At 35.6% G+C, this 19,767-nt stretch overlaps 1 protein-coding gene across 6 annotated transcripts in view; it reads right to left on the reverse strand.

The window, feature by feature from the left end:
• The window catches only part of MKLN1 (muskelin 1), a 161,694-nt gene that overhangs the window by 54,436 nt on the left and 87,491 nt on the right, over positions 1-19,767 (reverse strand). For all 6 annotated transcript variants that reach the window (XM_021935346.1, XM_021935344.1, XM_021935348.1 and 3 more), the window contains exon 9: positions 9,699-9,811. In XM_021935346.1, coding sequence (XP_021791038.1) covers positions 9,699-9,811 — 113 coding nt within the window. The remainder of the gene's footprint in view (positions 1-9,698; positions 9,812-19,767) is intronic.

Here is a 19,767-nt window from a genome sequence, read left to right on the forward strand (position 1 = left end):
TCACTTGGACACAGGGTGGGGAACATTACACACCGGGGACTGTCGGGGGATGGGCAGCAGGAGTAGGGATAGCATTAGGAGAAATACCTAATGTAAAAGATGAGTTGATGGGTACAGCAAACCAACATGGCACATGTATACTCACCTATCAAACCTGCACATTGTGCACATGTACCCTAGAACTTAGAGTATAATAAAAAAGAAATAGAATCTCTAGTTTAGTTTTCTCCTTTTAAAGATGAGAAAATACAACCCTAGCAAGAAAATATAAGACCAGGATGATACCTTTAATATGCTAGTGACAGAAACTAATAAGAATCCAAGTCTATGACTTCTTTATCCATCCTTTGCATTGTAAAATCAATTTTCCTGATTGAATAAACAGCACAGTTACAGTAAATAAATAGGGAATAATATTAAGAATAGTATTTATCAATAAATTAGTTAGCTGGTATCACTTGTATCACAGGACCCGATAAAACATAAAACATATTGTAGTATAATCAAAAGGATTCATGGGGGAAAAAAGAACTTCAACTGCACAGGGTTTAATTAGTTGAAAGGGGGAAAGGAAAGGAAACTAATGTTTGTTAAACAACTCCGAAGTTCTGTTTACACTATTACTGTGTATGTGTGTGTTCCATTTAATCCTTATAACAACCCTGTATGGAAATATTATCACCATTTCACAGAGTCCACCGTCACAAAACTAGGAAGTAAGATAGCAAATCTACGCCCTTGTGTACCACAGCCAAAAACTGGGCTCTTTCACAATTTCAGATTATTTTTTCTAGAAGAGAAACAAAGGCAAAAACATACTTGTTAAAACAGTGTATGCAGTTATGACTGAGATGAAGAGTTCTTGCTGCAGAAATAACAGAATTGATGTATAAAGTGGACATAGGAAGCCTGATGAATGACTGACAGAGGAGACAGTTTATGATCTTGCAGGCAATAAAGAACTACTGGTGGTTTCTAAAGCAAGATACAACATAAAAAGGCAATATTCTAAGAAGAGTAATCTAGCAGTATTAATTAAGTGAAATGAAGGAATATTAGGCAGGAAGAACAGTATTTTGACAATGAAGTTGATGTAAATGTACACTTTAATATTCATACTATTATTTTTAAACTTATTTTAAAATATTTTTGTCAAAGAATATCTTCAGCAAATAAGGTGAAAATTTTATTTAAGAAAGGATTTCCTCCATTAATAATCTCAAAAACAAAGATGAAGTAACATATATCTATGCCATAATGTATAGAGTGTAAAACTTGAAATTTTAATAAGAGAATAATAGAACTTCTTGCTTCAACTAAATAAGCACAAATAATATTAAAATGATGATCAAATTATATGCCAAGAAAAAAGAAATAAAGATAAATCAATAGACTAAAAAACATGAAAAAAATAGAGAAAATTAACAAAGTTGGTTCTTTGAAAGACTGATAGAATTATAAACCACTGGCAAACTAATTTTTTACAAAAGAGGGAAAATACAAATTGCTAGTACCAGAAACGAAAGCAAGATTAACACTACAGACTTCCTAGAAATGAAAAAAGAGAGAATACTATCAAAAACATAGGTAAAATCTGACAACGTAGATAAAACAGACATAATTCCTTAAAAAACCTAACTTACCAAGATGACATGAGATGAAAGAGGAAAATCTGAAGTAATTACACATACTGAAAAACTGAATTCATTATTGCCCACATAGCTACACTGGTAAATTGTATCAAGCACTTAAGGAAAAAACGGTATCAGTTTTAGACAAAATTTTTCAGAACACGGGGAAAAAGAAAAACTCTACTGTTTATCCACATTCTCTTCCATTCCTAGCTTATTTTATGAGGCCAACATAACACTGAAACCAAATAACAATACTACAAAGGAGAAGGAAGAGAAGGGAAAGGAGGAGGAAGAAATGGGGAAGAGGTGGAGAAATCATTTACAGGTGGCTAGGACCCCTTATGAACAAAGACAAAACCAATCTTTAACGAAATATTACCAAACAGCAGGAGCAGTATATGAAAAGAATATTTTACAACAAAAAGGTGTTTTTATCTCAGGAATGTAAAGTTGATTTTACATCTGAAAATCAATCAGGATAATCTGCCACATTAAATTAATAAAGAAGAAAAAACACAATTATATCAATAAATATGTAAAGGAGCATGTGGTAAAATTTATCTATTCATGATCAAAACTCATAGCAAAATAGGAATAGAAAGACTTTCAATCTGATAACAGATGTAAGAAAATGTAAAATTTAATTTTCTTAATGACACACTGAATATTTTCCTGCTTAGCTATGAAACAAGACAGGGATGTCTTTTCTCACTACTTATATTTAACATTGCTCTGGAAGTTCAAGTCAGTGCAATAAGGAAGGCATTAAAAAATAAAATAAAGGTTGGGCCTGGTGGCTAATGCCTGTAAACCCAGCACTTTGGGAGGCCAAGGCGGGAGGATTCGTTGAGTTCAGAAGTTCAAGACTCCTCCGTACATTCAACATACAGAGACCCTATCTATACATAATTTAAAAATTAGCTGGGCATGGAGGCACGCGCCTGTGGTCCCAGCTACTGCGGAGACTGAGGTGGAAGGATTGCTTGAGCCCAGAAGGTTGAGACTGCAGCAAGCCATGATCATGTCACTGCACTCCAGCATGAGCAACAAAGAAAGACTGTCTCAAAGAAACAAAAAATAAAATAAAATAAAATAAAATAAAGATGGAAAAGAGAACAGAAAGAAGAAAAATGACTGCTTCTTTAAAATACTCTAAGAAATAAAAAAGAAGCTATTAGAAATAAGTAGACTTAACAAAGTGACATGATACGAAGGCAATATTAACAAACCAATTGTATTCCTCTATATTACCAGCCAACAAATGGAAAATAAAAAATTTTAAATTCCATTATAATAGCACAAAAAGCAAAATACACTGATATCAAGTTAACTAAAATATTACAGACCTCTTAAATAGAAAACTTTTAAGAGTGCTGAGAGATAATGAAGACTAAAATAAATGGAGACTAAACCATATTCATGGAGTAGAAAGATTCAGTATCATTAAAACACCAATTTGCAGCTGGGTGCAGGTGCTCATGCCTATAATCTCAGCATTTTGAGAAGCTGATGTGGGTGGATCACCTGAGGTCAGGATTTCGAGACCAGCCTGGCCAACATGGTGAAACCCCACCTCTACTAAAAATACAAAAATTAGCTGGGCAGGTGCCTGTAATCCCAGCTACTCGGGAGGCTGAGGTAGGAGAATCACTCGAACCTGGGAGAAGGATGTTGCAGTGAGCTGAGATCGCATCATTGCACTCCAGCCTAGGCAACAAGAGCAAAACTCTGTCTCAAAAAAAAAAAAAAAAAAAAAAAAGATCAAACAAAATAAAACCCACCAATTTGCTCCAAATTAATATATAATTTACCATATTCCCATCATAATCCCAACAGTTTCAGAAATTAATGATTCTAAAATTTATATATTACCTAACTTCATGAATTACTATAAAGTTACTACTATAAAGCTACAGTAATCAAAGGAGTGTCATACTGGTTAAGAAGAGACCAAAATATAATAGAACAGAATAGAGTCCAAGAAGAGACATATACTTACATGATCAATTGATTTTTGGCCAAGGTGCCAAAGCAAATCAATGAGCCAAGAAGATAGGGAGTAACCAGAAATCTCATACATTGCAGGCAAAGTATAAAATGGTATAACCATTTTGGGAAAAGCTTTAAGTTTCATTAATGGATGATAAAAGGGTGAGAGTTTGATGAGTAACAGCATATTTTCATAATCTTGAAATGTCTCCCTATAAATTACTTGTTAATTATAAATTAGACAAATCTGGTGGGCATCCCCTTAACCAAGTGATTGAAGCTAGTATCAGATAAACGGACGTAATGTGTCTCCTGATATGATATACTGAGGAGATGCTAATGTGATCTATGGGTTATTCTTGCTAAAAATATATCATCTAAATCCAATCCTAAGAAAACATACAAACCCAGCTGAAGGATATTCTAAAAAATAACTGCCCTGCACTCTTTAAAAATCATCAAAGTCAAGAAAGACAAAGAAGTTTAGAGAACTATTCTAGACTAAAGATGACTAAAGAAGCATGACACCAAAAAGCAATACATGATCATGGTCTAAATTCTGGGCTGGGGTTGCAGAGTGACAAGGGATGCCTATAAAGAACATTACTGGGGCATTATTGGATAATAGTCTATATCTGAATAGGAACTGTGGATTAGATTAAAGCAGCAGTTCTCAGTGTGGTCTGGGGTCTCCAAGGTACTTCTAGGGAGTCTATAAGGTCAAAGTTATTTTTACAACAATACTAACAAAAAAAATTTGTCTTTTCACTCTTATTCTCTTATGAGTGTATGTGAACATTTCCGGAGGCTACATGACTTTCTGATACAGCAACTGAATAAAGAAGCATATGAATCCAGATGTCTTTTATTGAGCCAAACATTAAAGAGAATTAGAAAACTATACAAAAATGCCACTTGAGGGCCAGGCGCGGTGGCTCATGCCTGTAATCCCAGCACTTTCAGAGGCCGAGGCAGGTGGATTATGAGGTCAAGAGACCGAGACCATCCTGGCCAACATGATGAAACCCCGTCTCTACTAAAAATACAAAAATTAGCCAGGCATTGTGGCAGGCGCCTGTAATCCCAACTACTCAGGAGGCTGAGGCAGGAGAATCGCTTGAACCCGGGAGGTGGAGGTTGCAGTGAGCCGAGATCGCACCACTGTACTCCAGCCTGGCAACAGAGTGAGACTTCGTCTTAAAAAAAAAAAAAAAAAAAAAAGCCACTTGACTTAGCATGGTTGTCTCAGGAAAAAGTACCTTTGTAATTGTCTGAGCTGTGAACTGATGGCAGTTGCTTTTTCTACGGCATACTATATATTTACTTGAAAGAACAAATAATGACCAAACTATGGTTATTTGGACATTATGGCAGACATTTTCTCAAAAATGAAGGAAGCAGTGTATCCATCTTGAAGGAAAAAAAAAAAATCAACAAAATTTGTTGCCGGTATTCTAACGCATGTTTTAAAGCAAAAATTCGAATTATTGAAAACCTATCTGCCACTGTGATCTTGACATCTTCCCAATACTTAAAAGACTCTAATGAGACTGATAGTGATATTAACAAATGTGGCATATTTTGTAATACAGTATCCCAAAAACCAATCTTTGGAAGATGTGCATAACTCATGGAACCAATATTTTTCAAGTGACCAACACATGGATAAACATACATTCATAGGTAAAAGATCCAAAGAGCAAAACAGATCAATGGATTTTAACATAACAATGCAAAAAGTTAGCTGGTATGGTTTCAGAGTCTATATTGCAACTATCTTTAAGAAAAAAACACTTGTCAATTTGAGATATGGAATCAAAAAAGAACATATGCAATTATTTGAAAAGGCTATTAAAATACTACTTTCTCTCAAAAACACAACTATATGAGGTCCAACTCTCTTCATGTATTTCACAGGTAAAACATGTTGTAAGACAGTAAATGTAGAAGATATGAGAATCTAGCTGCCTTAGCTAGACATTAAAGAGATTTATAAAAATGCAAAACAATGCCACATTTCTCATTTTTTGAAAGTTATTTTTAATAAAATGTTTTATATCCACCTGTAATAGGTTTATTACTATTATTTAAAATTGATTAAAAATATTTAAAGTACTCAGCACTAAGAACACCAATGGGTTTTTGTTTAAAGGTCTAAACGGCCCCTGAGACCATGAAGTTTGAGAAGCACTATTACAAGTAAAATCCAACAAGAGCCATGTCTAATTCCTTCAAATGCTACAATTCTGTGAATACTCAAGAAAATGGAGATATGATTTAAACAATAAACAAAAGTAAGGAACATTTTCCCATCCTCCCTTTATGAAAAAAATATAATCCAGCCTTTTCCAAGATACCTCTTGCTGTAAATTTGTTTTCATTAATAATCATAGCTTATAGCCACATTATAAAATATTGGATTTTTATAGTTAATCTTAAAAAAAGAATCTAGGAACTAGATTGAAGCTAATAAAAATGGCCTTCATTGACTACTTTAAAAAACAATACATTCGTTTTGAACCTATAAAAGCTTACTTGCATACGTATGTGAACATTTAAAATATTTATTCTCTTTTAAAAATGTTTTACTTATTTATTTTTTGAGATAGGGCCTTGTTCTGTCGCCCAGGCTGGAGTGCTGTTGTGCTATCATGGCTCACTATAGCCTCAACCTCCCAGGCCCAAGTGATCATCCCACCTCAGCCTGGCCTAAAGTAATCATTCTCTTTGAGAGCTGAGCTATCCTCTTATCCTTCAATCTCCTAAATGTGTTATTAGGTACATATTTAAGTTAATTAAAGTGAATTAAATTAATTTTGCTTTTTAATTGTTTATCATGCTTCTAAAATACATACTCTGGGATCTCATCAAACAGCAACTTGCACTCACTGGTATGGAAAATTAGATATATGAACTACTTAACTGTTCAATTTTGAAAGGAATGAGCATTTATGCTAGATACATACTATCATTCAATTCACAGAAAGATCAACAAAAGGTTTTTATGAGTCTATTAATTAACTATAATAAATCTCAGCTCTGGTACTGAATCACCACGTTACTTATCTCTACTGACCCTGAACTAATAGAAAGTGTTCTCATCAAAATAATCTCTATATTTTAGCAGCACGAGTTTTAAAATAATTACTTATTGCATTATAAAGATTACTTACAATATATGCATATGGTATAAAAAACAACGGAATGAAGTTATGTACCCATACCCAGCTTTAGAAGAATAACATTTAATATTACCTTTAAACCCCCTAACCTCTCTGGATTTTGTATTTATTGTTCCTTTTTCTCTGGTATTAATTTCTCATTTAACTTACCTCACCTACTTACTAAAGAGTAAGAATGTGCACATGCTTAAAATACATACATTTTAAAGAATGTGATTCATGCTTTTAAGGAATTCAGATAGGGAAACATGAAGATAAATCAATCATTATAGTAAGCCATTCAAGTATTAAAAGGGGTTAAGTGAGCACATCAAAGGAAGCTTTTAATTCTTCTTGGCGAGGTCAAGAAAGGCTTCACAGAGAAAGTGAAGTCTGAACTGAGTTTCAAAGAATAAGTGGGTATTTACTAGGTAAAGTTAGGGGGAGATCCTCTGTTAATTCCAAACAAGGAAAACAACATTGCCAAAGGACACAGGTGAGAAAGCTGAATAATTCCAGCAAGTATAACTGGCACACAGGAGATGAGGCTGGAAAAGAAATTGAGTAGCAAATCTTGATGAGAAATTTGGAGTTTTTACTCCAAATTTTACTCCAAATTTTCCAAGCAAAAGGAACTGAGATAAATTGTTTTATTATTGTTGTTGTTATTTATAATTTCCTAGATCTATGACCTTTAGTAGTATCCTGCACAAATTGACTCTGGACTTGGTTACATGATTGCTTTTTGCTATCAGGGAAAGAAAAAAATTGATGGATTGCTCGTGTCTACTTCATCCCCTTTGCAGCCCAGCACCTGCCATGAAAACAAGCTCTGGCTAGCCTATATAAAACAGAGCCAGGCAGTCCCAGTTGAAACCACGCTAGACCAGCTGATAGATAGCTGACTCCTAGACAAATTAATGAGCCCAGCCAAAACCAAAAGAATGACTGAGCCAACCTGTAGACTCATGAGCAAATAAATGCTTATTACTCTATGCCACTGAAGTTTTATGAGTGCTTGTAATGTAATAAACTGTGTAAACGATAACTGAAACAAAGGCTGAAGCTAACCACAGGGTTTAAGTAGAGGTGTCATAGGATCAAATATGGTATTTAGGGGACTTGTTTTTGTTTTAGTTTTTTTTTGAGACAGAATCTTACTCTGTTGCCCAGGCTGGAGTGCAGTGGCGCCATCTCAGCTCACTGCAACCTCCACCTCCTGGGTTCAAGGGATTCTCCTGCTTCAGTCTTCCAGGTAGCTGGGATTACAGGTATCTGCTACCACGCCCAGCTGGAGTTTCTATTTTTAGTAGAGATAGGGTTTCAGCATGTTGGACAGGCTGGTCTTACACTACTGAGCTCAGGTGATCTGCTGGCCTCAGCCTCTCAAAGTGCTGGGATTATAGGCATGAGTCACTGTGCCCAGCCTTGTTTTTGTTTTGAGATAGGGTCTTGTTCTGTCACCCAGGCTGGAGGCAATGCCACAGTAATGGCCCACTGCAGTCTCCACCTCCAGTCCTCAAGCAATTCTCCTGCCTTGGCCTCCCAAAGTGTTGTGATTATAGGTGTAAGCCACCACACCAAGCCCAAATATGCTTTTTAAAGACTGTGTTGATGAACAGAGAATAGGTCAACAATGGAGACATAAAAAGTATAAGAAACCATAAAGTTGAAAAAACTGCCAAAAGGAATGGAGAGGAAAAGACATTTGAAATGTGGTATTGGATGACCTGTTGGATCATGCCAGGCACTTGGAGAACTGTTGGATCTTAGGCACTAATTAGACACATTCACTGAAGAAGAGGGAGGATTTTAGGATGAAACTTAGGCTTAACACAAGAATAATTACAGATGTCATCACCCTAGATTTATGATACTTTAGTAGAAAAAAGTTAATTTTTTTTTAAAGATTTGTCTTTTGTTGTTGAAGACAGAAATAATCATTTCAGAAAACAGTACTTCAATACTGAAAAAGGAAGGCCACTTACACATCCTTTCCCAGGGGTAAGAAAAGTAAATCAGAATTTCAACATCTATTTGAAAAAACAAAAACTGTCCAGTGATTAATCCCTGAACAGTTTTTATTAACATAGTTTCAGAGTAAGCAAGAACCTAGTTCCCCAGGATTAAAGACACAGCACTAGATCTTTGGAAATGGCCTTCCTAGATCAAAATCAGTGGGTTATGAATTAGACCTTTTTATCTCCTTTTCATTTGAGGCTCCTACTGTTTTCTTATAATTCATTTTTCACTTTATATCCTGAAACAGTTTAAATGGAGAGTGCAATTAAAATGTTCTACAATAATTTGAAAAAATAATAAATGAATTAATATTTGCTTTACTCCAGGATATAATCATGCACTTAATTCAAAGCCATAGACCTAAGCCATCTTATTCACTATGGAAATGCTTTATGTATATGTGCATACACAGACATGCACATGCATACATATGTACAATTTTAATGAAAGATAATATATATCATTTATGAAAACTGACATATAGTAAAATAACAGGGGCCAAAATAGTGAGATAGCGAGAGTGTCAAAAGCACAATATTCCAGAAGAAATAAAAATAAGATGAACGTTAAAGATAAGAATAGAGGTAGTGGAGACATGAGCAAAAAAGACAGTTACACAGTTACATTTCTAGGCTAATGCAGTTTAAAAACAAAATGATATAAAAATCCCCATTTCTATCTCTCTCTATAATACAGATTTGGTTGTGTATCAGTAGCTGAAGAGCCAGTTATAGAAGCTGAAATTCAAGAGTACTTAAAAAAACCTGTTTACCACAAACTCTATTGCTACTACTGCTGATAGACATTAGTGAAGAATATAATCACGCCGAAAAACAAATGCACATCTACGCCCCTACTGTAATAGAGATGTATGAAAAGTCTGAGAACTTGCCTCTTTTTCAGTGTCTCTAGAGATACATGTCCACTGGTTCTCCTTCACACTGTACGCCCAGAAGTCAGCAAGATCTTGTGTTCCATCCCAGCCACCAAACAAATAAACAGTCTCTATGAAAATCAGAAAAATATGTGTAAAAAAATAAAGGACAAAATAAGCATAGGCACCCAAACCTATAGCTGTTTCTAAGACCACTTAAGAAGGCACATCTAAATAAATTTTAAAATAAAAATGTTAACCTGGTAACTCTCTCAAATATATACTAGACTAGTATATCCTAAGAATGAATGGATGCTGCAGAACCACTATTTTGAGAGATTTATAAAAATACAGATAAGTAGGAGGCATGTCCCAAGATTCTGATTGCACAGGTTTTCAATGGGTAAAAATGAGTCTGTATTTGTAAAGTATCCCAGAAAAATCTAATGTGCAGCTGGTTTGGAGCTTCTGTGTTTGGCCTTGAAAACTTTACATTTACCAGCTTCTTAATAATGCAGCCACTTTTTATCCGCTATGGAATTTTAAAATTCAGATTGTAAAAAATAAAAACTCCAGAGGAATATACAGTGTAAAAGTATAGCATAAGAACATTTAGCTGTTTTTGAAGAAAGTCGTATTAAAGGTAATTTCTCTCTATTGCTATATCAAAAACGATGGCTAAAACTAGCTTTAAGTTAAAATTAGATATCTTAAGAAAAAGTGATCCATAGCTTTGATATTCCTATAAAAACTGGGGAAAATTTTTCCAAATATATGGTGGTACGTTTAACTCATCAGAAATTATCCTTTAAGTCATTCTAAGTATCTTGAGAATTTGGTTTCTTCTGACTCTGAAATGTCTACTATATTCACAGACTTTATCACTGACAAAACTGATTTTCTTGCTCAGTGAATAATGAATCTTTACATATAACATTGTGTATCATAGATCCTTCTTTATTTTCATTATTCATTTATTTTGAGACCGGGTCTCTCTCTGTTGCCCAGGCTGGAGTGCAGTGGTGCAATCATGGCTCGCTGCAGCTTCCTGGGTTCAAGCAATCCCCCCAACCCAGCCTCTTGAGTAGCTGAGACTACAAGCATGTGCCACCATGCCCAGCTAACTTTTTTTCTGGGGGGTGGGGGGGTACAGACAGGAGCTCACTATGTTGTCCAGGCTGGTATTGAACTCCTGGCCTCAAGCAATCCTCCTGCCTCAGCCTCCCAAAGCGCTGGGATTATAGGCATGATCCACCCCATCTAGCCCCTTCTTTATGCAATAATAGTGCGTTTCCAACTGGGTGCAGTGGCTCACGCCTGTAATCCTAGCACTTTTTGGGGGCTGAGGCGGGTGCACCACAAGGTTAGGTGTTTGAGATCAGCCTGGCCAACACAGTGAAACTCCGTTTCTACTAAACATACAAAAAAATTAGCCAGGTGTGGTGACGGGCACCTGTAATCCCAGCTATTCAGGAGGCTGAGGCAGGAGAATCACTTAAACCTGGGAGGCAGAGGTTGCAGTGAGCTGAGATCACGCCACTGCACTCCAGCCTGGGGTGACAGTGTGAGACTCTGTCTCAAAAAATAAAACATAAAAAAAAGTTGTTTCCTTTCTTCAAATATTTCCCCCTTTGTAACTGTTTTAAGTCTACCAGTTGTATAAGCTCACCAATGATTATCTTTTAATGTTAAATAAAACACTATATGAAAACTGTAAAGTCATGTACTCTCTAACTAACACGCCTTAGGCCTGTATATATGGAAGCTGCCATCCAAGTTATATCCCACCATGCAGGGTTACAATTCAAAGTGTACTTGGAAATACTAGAAGACTATTTAAGAAAACCTTTTGTCATTCACAGAGTTAGGCTATCTTCTACAAGATTGCTGTCATATTTGCATATAATTTCAAACTCTAAGTAAATTTTTCAAGTGATTTGTCTCTTCTATCCCCCAAATACCTGGGGAAATAAAAAAAAATGTTTCACTGTTTTCTGGATAAGAACAGGCCACTGGAGGACGACTGAGTTCTAGTACTAACTGGGTGATCAGTACAGATCATTTAAACCTCCTAGGTTTTAGTTTTTTCGTCTGCAAAATTCTCAGTGTTGTGAAGTCCTTCAGATATAAGTTACATGAGGCCAGGCACAGTGGCTCATCTGAGGTCAGGAGTTCGAGACCAGCCTGGTCAACATGGTGAAATCCCATCTATACCAAAAACACAAAAATTAGCCTTTCATGGTGGCACACATCTGTAATCCCAGCTACTCAAGAGGCTGAGGTAGGAGAATCGCTTGAACCCAGGAGGTGGAGGCTTCTGTGAGCTGAGATTGCACCACTTCACTCCAGCCTGGGCAACATAGCGAGACTCCATCTAAAAAAAAAAAAAGTTACATGAAAACATTCTGAAGGCTGACAAGTATGAACATCACTTCTACCTTTAAAATATGCATAAAAATGAAAAATACTCTATAGTTACTAAGTACAATAAAAATGATATTATAACTGACTACATGCCTAATTCAGTATATAAAACACTTTTGGCGCTGTATAAGTGTGAAATAATGCCAATTATTTCAAACTACCAAAAAAACTGTCCTATCTTGGAACTATAAAACAATCCATTATCATCAGTTAAGTAACATTCTGTTTCCAAAATGGCACACGGTAATACTCAGACACACAATTTTACAGCAAAAAAAAAAAAAATTAAAGAATTTTCATCTGGCTTAAAAATTATTTGCCAAGGCCTCACTAAAAGGAAATTAACCCTGTTAAATTCTGAAGCCTGGAGAAGGGGTATATAACTAAAATAGCAATAGCAATTGACCTTTTGTTTTACAGTGTTTCTGGGTACCCTCTGGATAAGGTTACCCTGGTTCATTAACTTTAATAACCCTTCCTCTTGGGCTCTGGGTTCTCAATGTTCTTTCTGAAAAGCAGGTCTCTTTGTACGCATAAATTCTCACAGCAAAGAAAACCCACATTTCCACAACAGCCTCATTGATAGCTGAGCAAAATAAAATCTGGCACGCAGTAAGCATCCTAATGGAATTAAGCCAAGATGTCATTCCTATCCATGAAGGCTTTGTGGTCCCAGCTGAAGTTTAATAGTAAAATTAAATGAATCGGATGGAAACTGAGCCTTCTGACATACCTGAATGAAAATGCATAACAAAAATTTTAATTAATTCATCTAATTATTTAAGTCATGCAAAGAAGAACTATTATGTGGAAACAGACACCAGAAAAGGTATTATTTAATGCACAAAGGATATCAAAGACCTTTAAAAATTATGGATATAACTGGAGAGAACTGTAGAGAGAAGTAAGGAAGTAAAAAGGAGAAAAAAGAAAGCATTAATATTTGCAGTAAGGTAGTAGGTTGGTTAGGGAAGCTCATTCTCGTGCTTATACGTTCTATAATAATTCATTTACATCTGGGGCAGTACGATCTTCTTCAAGGAGCAACCCCTTCACCCCTTCTCTATATTTTTTCTGAATGGGGTATAGGCTATAGTGTCTATCCATTTCTCCCAGCACTTTGAGGAATGTTTATTTAACACTTTTTGAGTACTGAGAATTAGCAAAGCACTTTAGAGAATTAAAAAGAAAGAAGACATAGTCCCCAGTCCCTATCCTCAAGGAACTTACAATCTAGTCAAGAATATCAAAAGGCAAACAGATCAACATAACGCAAGGCAGACTAAATGTCGTAAGAAAGGTAAACAAGGTAAAAAGCACCTGAGGGTTCAAAAGAGGGAAGAGAGTATATCTGGCTGAGGGGACTCAGAAGAGATTTCATGGTGACAATGGTATTTGACCTATGCACCAGCAGGAAGGAAAAAAAAAAAAAAAAAACCAAAAAAAAAAAAAAAAAGGATAACAAAAGTATAGAGACAGAAAAACACATCAAAAGCGTTTTAAGGAACGTGTACTCTAGTCAGGCAAATCCTGGCTACAATCCTGGCTCTATCACCACAGCTATGCGACCACCACACAGTTCCTTAACTATTGGTTTCTTAATCTCTAAGATGTGATACAGTATCTATCCCATAAAGCTGCTGTGAGAATTAAATTAAATTAAATTAAATAACGCATGTTAAATGGTTAAACTGTATGATGAATAAATACACTGTTTGATTTAAAAGAACACATAGGTAGGAGGTGGAGAGGAGGTTAAAAGACAGGCAGTGTCCAGATCATGGAAGGGATTAAATAACAGGATAAGGGCTTTGAACTTGATTTCACACAGACAGTGGAGAAGCCACAGAAGATCTTAGGCAGAGGGGTAACAAGGTAACATCTGAACTTGCAGCATACAGGACTGACTGAAGGAGTTGAGAATGACAGGGATTGGAGGTAAAGTGGCCAGTAACAGCTTATGTTCGAAATGTCAAACAAATTTTATTCTAAAACACTGAGTCAATCAATCACCAATCAATCTATTTTTCATTACTTAGGCCACAAAAACTAAAATTCAACCATATCCTTTGGTATACTACATGTACCAATTTGGTACTAGTATAAAACAAACTCTGGAGCTACCTACTACCAGTAGTACTAATCTACACATCTTATATACACTAAAAATAATGTAGAAATCTAAGGTATATAAAGACATCTCAGTGTCTTTTTGTACAATGGAACAGGCTTTTTATTTTTAGTGCCCAAGTGCAATATCTGTCTTCTACTTTGATTTTTAGGATAAATCAGACTGTGTTGATTGCATAACCCTCCACAAGATGGCACACTACTTTTGCAATTAAATCAGTTTTTCAGTTTTTCCACTTTGACACTGTATAGGATGCATATGCATTGACATAGCCCTGACCCAAAACTTAGACAAAATTCATGTATCAAAAAGAAGAGGTAGGGGAAGGGTTAACAGGCTGGTGAAATAAGTTACCTTAATTCTTAGTTTAGACACTGACAGAAAAACAAAAATTTTTAAAAAAAACGTTTTAAGAAACACAAATTTATCTTTAAGACAGAAATAAAACTCTATAATAATTAGACGAAGAGTTTAAATCCTTCTAAAAGTGAAGTTTAGTAAGACTTAAATTAACATGACAATTTTTGAAGAGAGAATAAATGGTAAGGGGAAAAATATTTTATATGCTCTTTACCCTTCCCTTCTTAAGCCATCCCCTTGAAGTATCATGACCCAGCAGATTATCAACTGGATTCACTGCCTCTCTTTTTAAATAGAACTGTATTCTTACTTAAAGCTATGGTTACAACACTATCTAAATCTTTTGGGTGAATTCAACATACAGTCACTTTCCTTGCTAAAAGGCTGAATGTTATGCCTATGACAATATACTTTGTACTCTTAATGAAGTCTGCATTTCAGAATTACTTTCTGTTAACTGTGTAAAAGAAAGATGCACATTACTTTCAGAAATACAGCCACATGAATAAATTTGTAATAGCAACCAAAACCCGTGTTTAGGCACTCCCTTCAAGTTTCTTTAAGGAACATCAAGAAAAACTGAACGTGGTACCACAAAATAAAAGCACTTTCAGGCTGGACGTGGTGGCTCACTCCTGTAATCCCAGCACTTTGGGAGGCCAAGGCGGGAGGATCACCTGAGGTCGGGAGTTCGAGACCAGCCCGACCAACATGGAGAAACCTTGGCTCTCCTAAAAATACAAAATTAGCCAGGCGTGGTGGCACATGCCTGTAATCCCACTGACTCGGGAGGCTGAGGCGGGAGAATCGCTTGAATCCAGGATGTGGAGGTTGCGGTGAGCTGAGATTGCGCCACTGCATCCCAGCCTGGATGACAAGAGCAAGACTCCATCTCAAAAAAATAAATAAATAAATAAAAATAAAAATAAATAAATAAATAAGAATAAATAAAAGCACTTTCATATAATTGCTATAGAATAGTTAAAGGTTCAAATTTCTACAGAAGGGCTCTTCCAAGTGACAAGCAACTCTCCATCAACTTCTTTTGTAGATACCAAATATTAGAGCTTTGCCTAAGTCTTCGTACCTGCTCTGGTTGAGAAAGAAGAAAAAGGCTTAAACTGTAGGTTCTCAAAATGTAATGAGAGTTACACAACAAGGAACAGCCTACCACAATGGAAATTTATTAATACATTTCTAACTCAGCAGACTTCCACACTGAAACAAAATAGACATGGCTTTTCTCTCTTTCTATTCACTGTTCTTATCCCAGTCGAAAACCAAGTCACAGTTGAAGAATCTTAAGTGGAGAGATGCCAGGTACAGGGATTACAATTAATAAAACTGATCCAGTAGGACAAATCCAGTAGGACAAAATACAACATTCCTTCTCTACCATGGCATGAATGATAGGACTCCCTTAGGATGGAAGAAAGCTTTGAAAATTAAATAATAAAATTTGTGCCATCATACACCTTTTAAATGGTCACTGTATCCTTAGAGAAGGCAGCAATATGGGGGGAAAAAACCCTATAGACTAAAAAAAGAAAATAAAATCTACGTACTACTAAGTTTCTAATATCTAAGAAAACAAGGTATATGAAACACCGGGAAGCAACAATTGCTTTAAAATATAAGCCATGTTAAATAAGCTGAAATTAACTTTATGAAGTTTTACTCTAGTGAAGGTGTTCTTTTTTAAAAAAAAATTCTAGAGACAGAATCTTGCTCTGTTGCCTGGACTGGAGTGCAGTGACATAATCATAGCTCACTGCAGCCTCGAACTTCTGGGCTCAAGCTATCCAAGCCTCAGCCTCCCACACAGCTGGGACTACAGGCACGTGTCACCATGCCTGGCTAATTAGAAAAAATATTTTGTAGAGACAGAGGTCTTGCTATGTTGCCCAGGCTGATCTCGAACCCCCAGCCTCAAGTGATCTTTCCACCTCGGCATCCCAAAACTCTGGGATTATAGGTATGAGCTACCATGTCTGGCCAGTGTTCTTAATTTTGTGAGTTAATAAGAGTCTCTTTGATTATCTGAAGCCATGGATTCTCTTTCTAGAAAAAATTTGCAAATAGACAACATGTTGCACCTAACTTCAACAGATAAAGAACCCTTGTGCTGGAAAACTTCAAAATGCATATTTAAAGTAATAACTGAGCTTCTTTAAACTATATTTTACTACTTATGCACCAATTTTGTTAACATGGAATTTCCTGGTTGTTCAAACTCTACTTAGAGAAAGTTATTCTTTACTACTAAACCTACCTGATCTTCATCAACAATATTCTTATATGCACTTTAGTATTTTGTCTCAAAAATATTATAAATATATTTATGGTTTCCCTTCCCTAAGGCACTAATTATACAAAAGATTAAACAAATATACCAAAATAACATTGATTTTTTTAGAATGTGGAATTATGAGTGAGTTACTTTTTCCCCTCAACACTGCTTTTCAAATTGTTTTAAACTTCTTCGAAAATTTTTTAATTACTTTAAAACATTTCCGTAGTGAAATTTTGTCCAATTATACAAAAAAACACAAAAGTTCCTTTGAGTTATATAAAATTATCTCAGCATAATTAATCACTGCTGCATATTAATATATGGCATATCAAATGCATGTTATATAAATATTATATGCATATATAAAATACATTATTTCATTTAACTCTCATAATTACTTAGTTTATTATCACCATTTTAATCAATACAATTCATTCAAGATTGAACAAGAAGTCAGGGTTAAAGCCAGGATTCAATCTCAGGGATGTCAGACACCCATCTTTCCTTCCCACAAACTTAACACCTACCTATTATATTTGGCTGCCATATCATTAAGATCCGACTAGAAAGGTTCTTTCAAAGATTGATGATAAATACAATCTCTTTGAAAGTGATTAAGATCAACCTGATAATTAAGATAATTGCTGATCAATAACACAGCTATGGTACCTAAATGATTAAATAAATACTAACAGTATATGAAAACCCTCAGTAAATCATGCTACTAATAGTCATAATAGAAACATAGAAGAAATTTTGGAGAGAAAAACCCAAGGATATACCAGATTCTGCACTTGAGCCCAAACCAAGTTCAGAAAGCAACAAATTTTACTTTAACAAATGCAAAGCTCTATATTTAGTTTTTCTACCTAGATCCCAAAGTAATGATAATTACAGCGTTGGGAAGCATAGTCTAAATGGTATAACAAGCAGAATCTGAAAATTTAAATATGTTTGAATATAACCAATAAAATAGATCCACCACAGAAAATATTAGTATAGTATAATACATGACATAATAACCTGATCTACTTATCAAGGTTTACAGCAGTATCTGAAAACAGTTTCCAAGTAAATATTTTTCTTTCTACCCAAAGGAAAATGAATTTTAAAACTTTGATCCAATCCAACAAATATTTAATACACGTCTACTCCATACTAGGCCCTATAGTCATAAAAATAAATGAGGCAAGATCCTTGGCCTTCCCCCTTGTCCATGGGGGCTGGGAAGCTGGAGAGACAGCAATGGTATACACAATACCTATGTGAACAACTCTAAAACAATGTGGAAATTATTGTAGTAATAACAGTTTGAACAGTGTTACATAAATACAGAGGGAATTATTATTTTGCTTAGATCTATCTCCTGAACCTCAAACTAATATATCCAACTGCTTACTTGACATACCTATGTAGATGTCTAACTGGCATCTCAGACTTAACTTGTCTAAAATCAAGTTGCTGAACAACCCACCATATGGGATCCTCTTGTACCCATCTTAGAGAATGGTTACACCATTTTTCTAATTGTTCAGGTCAAAACTTTAAGTCATCCTTAGCTTCTTTTTCTCACACTCCTCATCCAGTTCCTCAAAAAATCCTGTCAGCTCTATATGATACCTTTTAAAATACATCCAAAATGTGACGAATTTTCAACATTACTACTACCATTCTGGTATAACCCAGTGCTATTATCACTTCTCAGATGAGCAACAGGCTCCTTAAAGTAAAGGACTCGCTGCTCTTCACTCAATTTGTTTTGTTAAACTGCAAGGTCAGTTCATAGCGTTTCTTAAACCCAACAATGGCTTCCCACTTCACTCTGCACATAGGTTAAAGTCCCAAACAAAGTCCTAAAAAATTCAACACAATTTGTCCCCCCAGCTATTTCTCTGACTTCACCTCTTACCACTCTCTTTCTCATATACCTCTGATCTAGCAACAAAAATTCTGGAAAAAAACCAAGAGTAGTAGAAAGGTGGCAATGTTTTACTTTGTAATAATATCTGTTCAATAATGAATATTACCTGTATGAAGACACTTTATTTGAATACCTGGTTCAGCAGTACTTACCATAAAATGTCAAAAATTAAGGGATTAAGCTCTTTAAGAATATCTGTAATGAGGCCAGGCACAATGGCTCATGTATGTAATCCCAGCACTTTGGGAGGCCAAGACAGGATGGTCACTTGAGGTCAGAAGTTCAGGACCAGCCTGGCCAACATGGCAGAACAGTGTCCTCCTAAAAATACAAAAATTAGCTGGGTGGGCGCCTATAACCCCAGCTACTCGGGAGGCTGAGGCAGAAGAATTGCTTGAACCCCAGAGGCAGAGGTTGCAGTGAACCGAGATCACGCAACTGCACTCCAGCCTGGGCAACAGAGCGAGACTCTGTCTTAAAAAAAAAAATATATATATATAAATATTATTAAATATATAATTAAGTATATTTATGTACTTATATTTATAATTAAATATGTATATTTAAGCAAGTTCATATAGAAGCAATATTATTGTACTATAGAAAATTAGAAAAAAAAAGATAATACAGACATAGTTCTAGTGCCAGGAAATTACCACTGTTGTCACCTGAATATGTATACATTTCTGGATATTTTTTTTCTTTTTTGAGATGGAGTTTTGCTCTGTCACCCAGGCTAGAGTGCGGTGGTGCAATCTCAGCTCACTGCAATCTCTACCTCCGCCTGGATTTTTTTTTTTTCTTTATGTGTTTATCAATTATGTTTTTATGTGTTTACATTTTTTATTGATTGATTGATTGAAACAAGGTCTCACTTTGTTGCCTAGGTCACAGCTCGCTGTAGCCAAGACCTTCTGGGCTCAAGCAGTCCTTCTGCCTCAGCCTCCCAAGTAGCTGG

This window comes from Papio anubis, chromosome 4 (assembly GCF_008728515.1).
Source record: "Papio anubis isolate 15944 chromosome 4, Panubis1.0, whole genome shotgun sequence".
NCBI classification, from domain to species: Eukaryota; Metazoa; Chordata; class Mammalia; order Primates; family Cercopithecidae; genus Papio; species Papio anubis.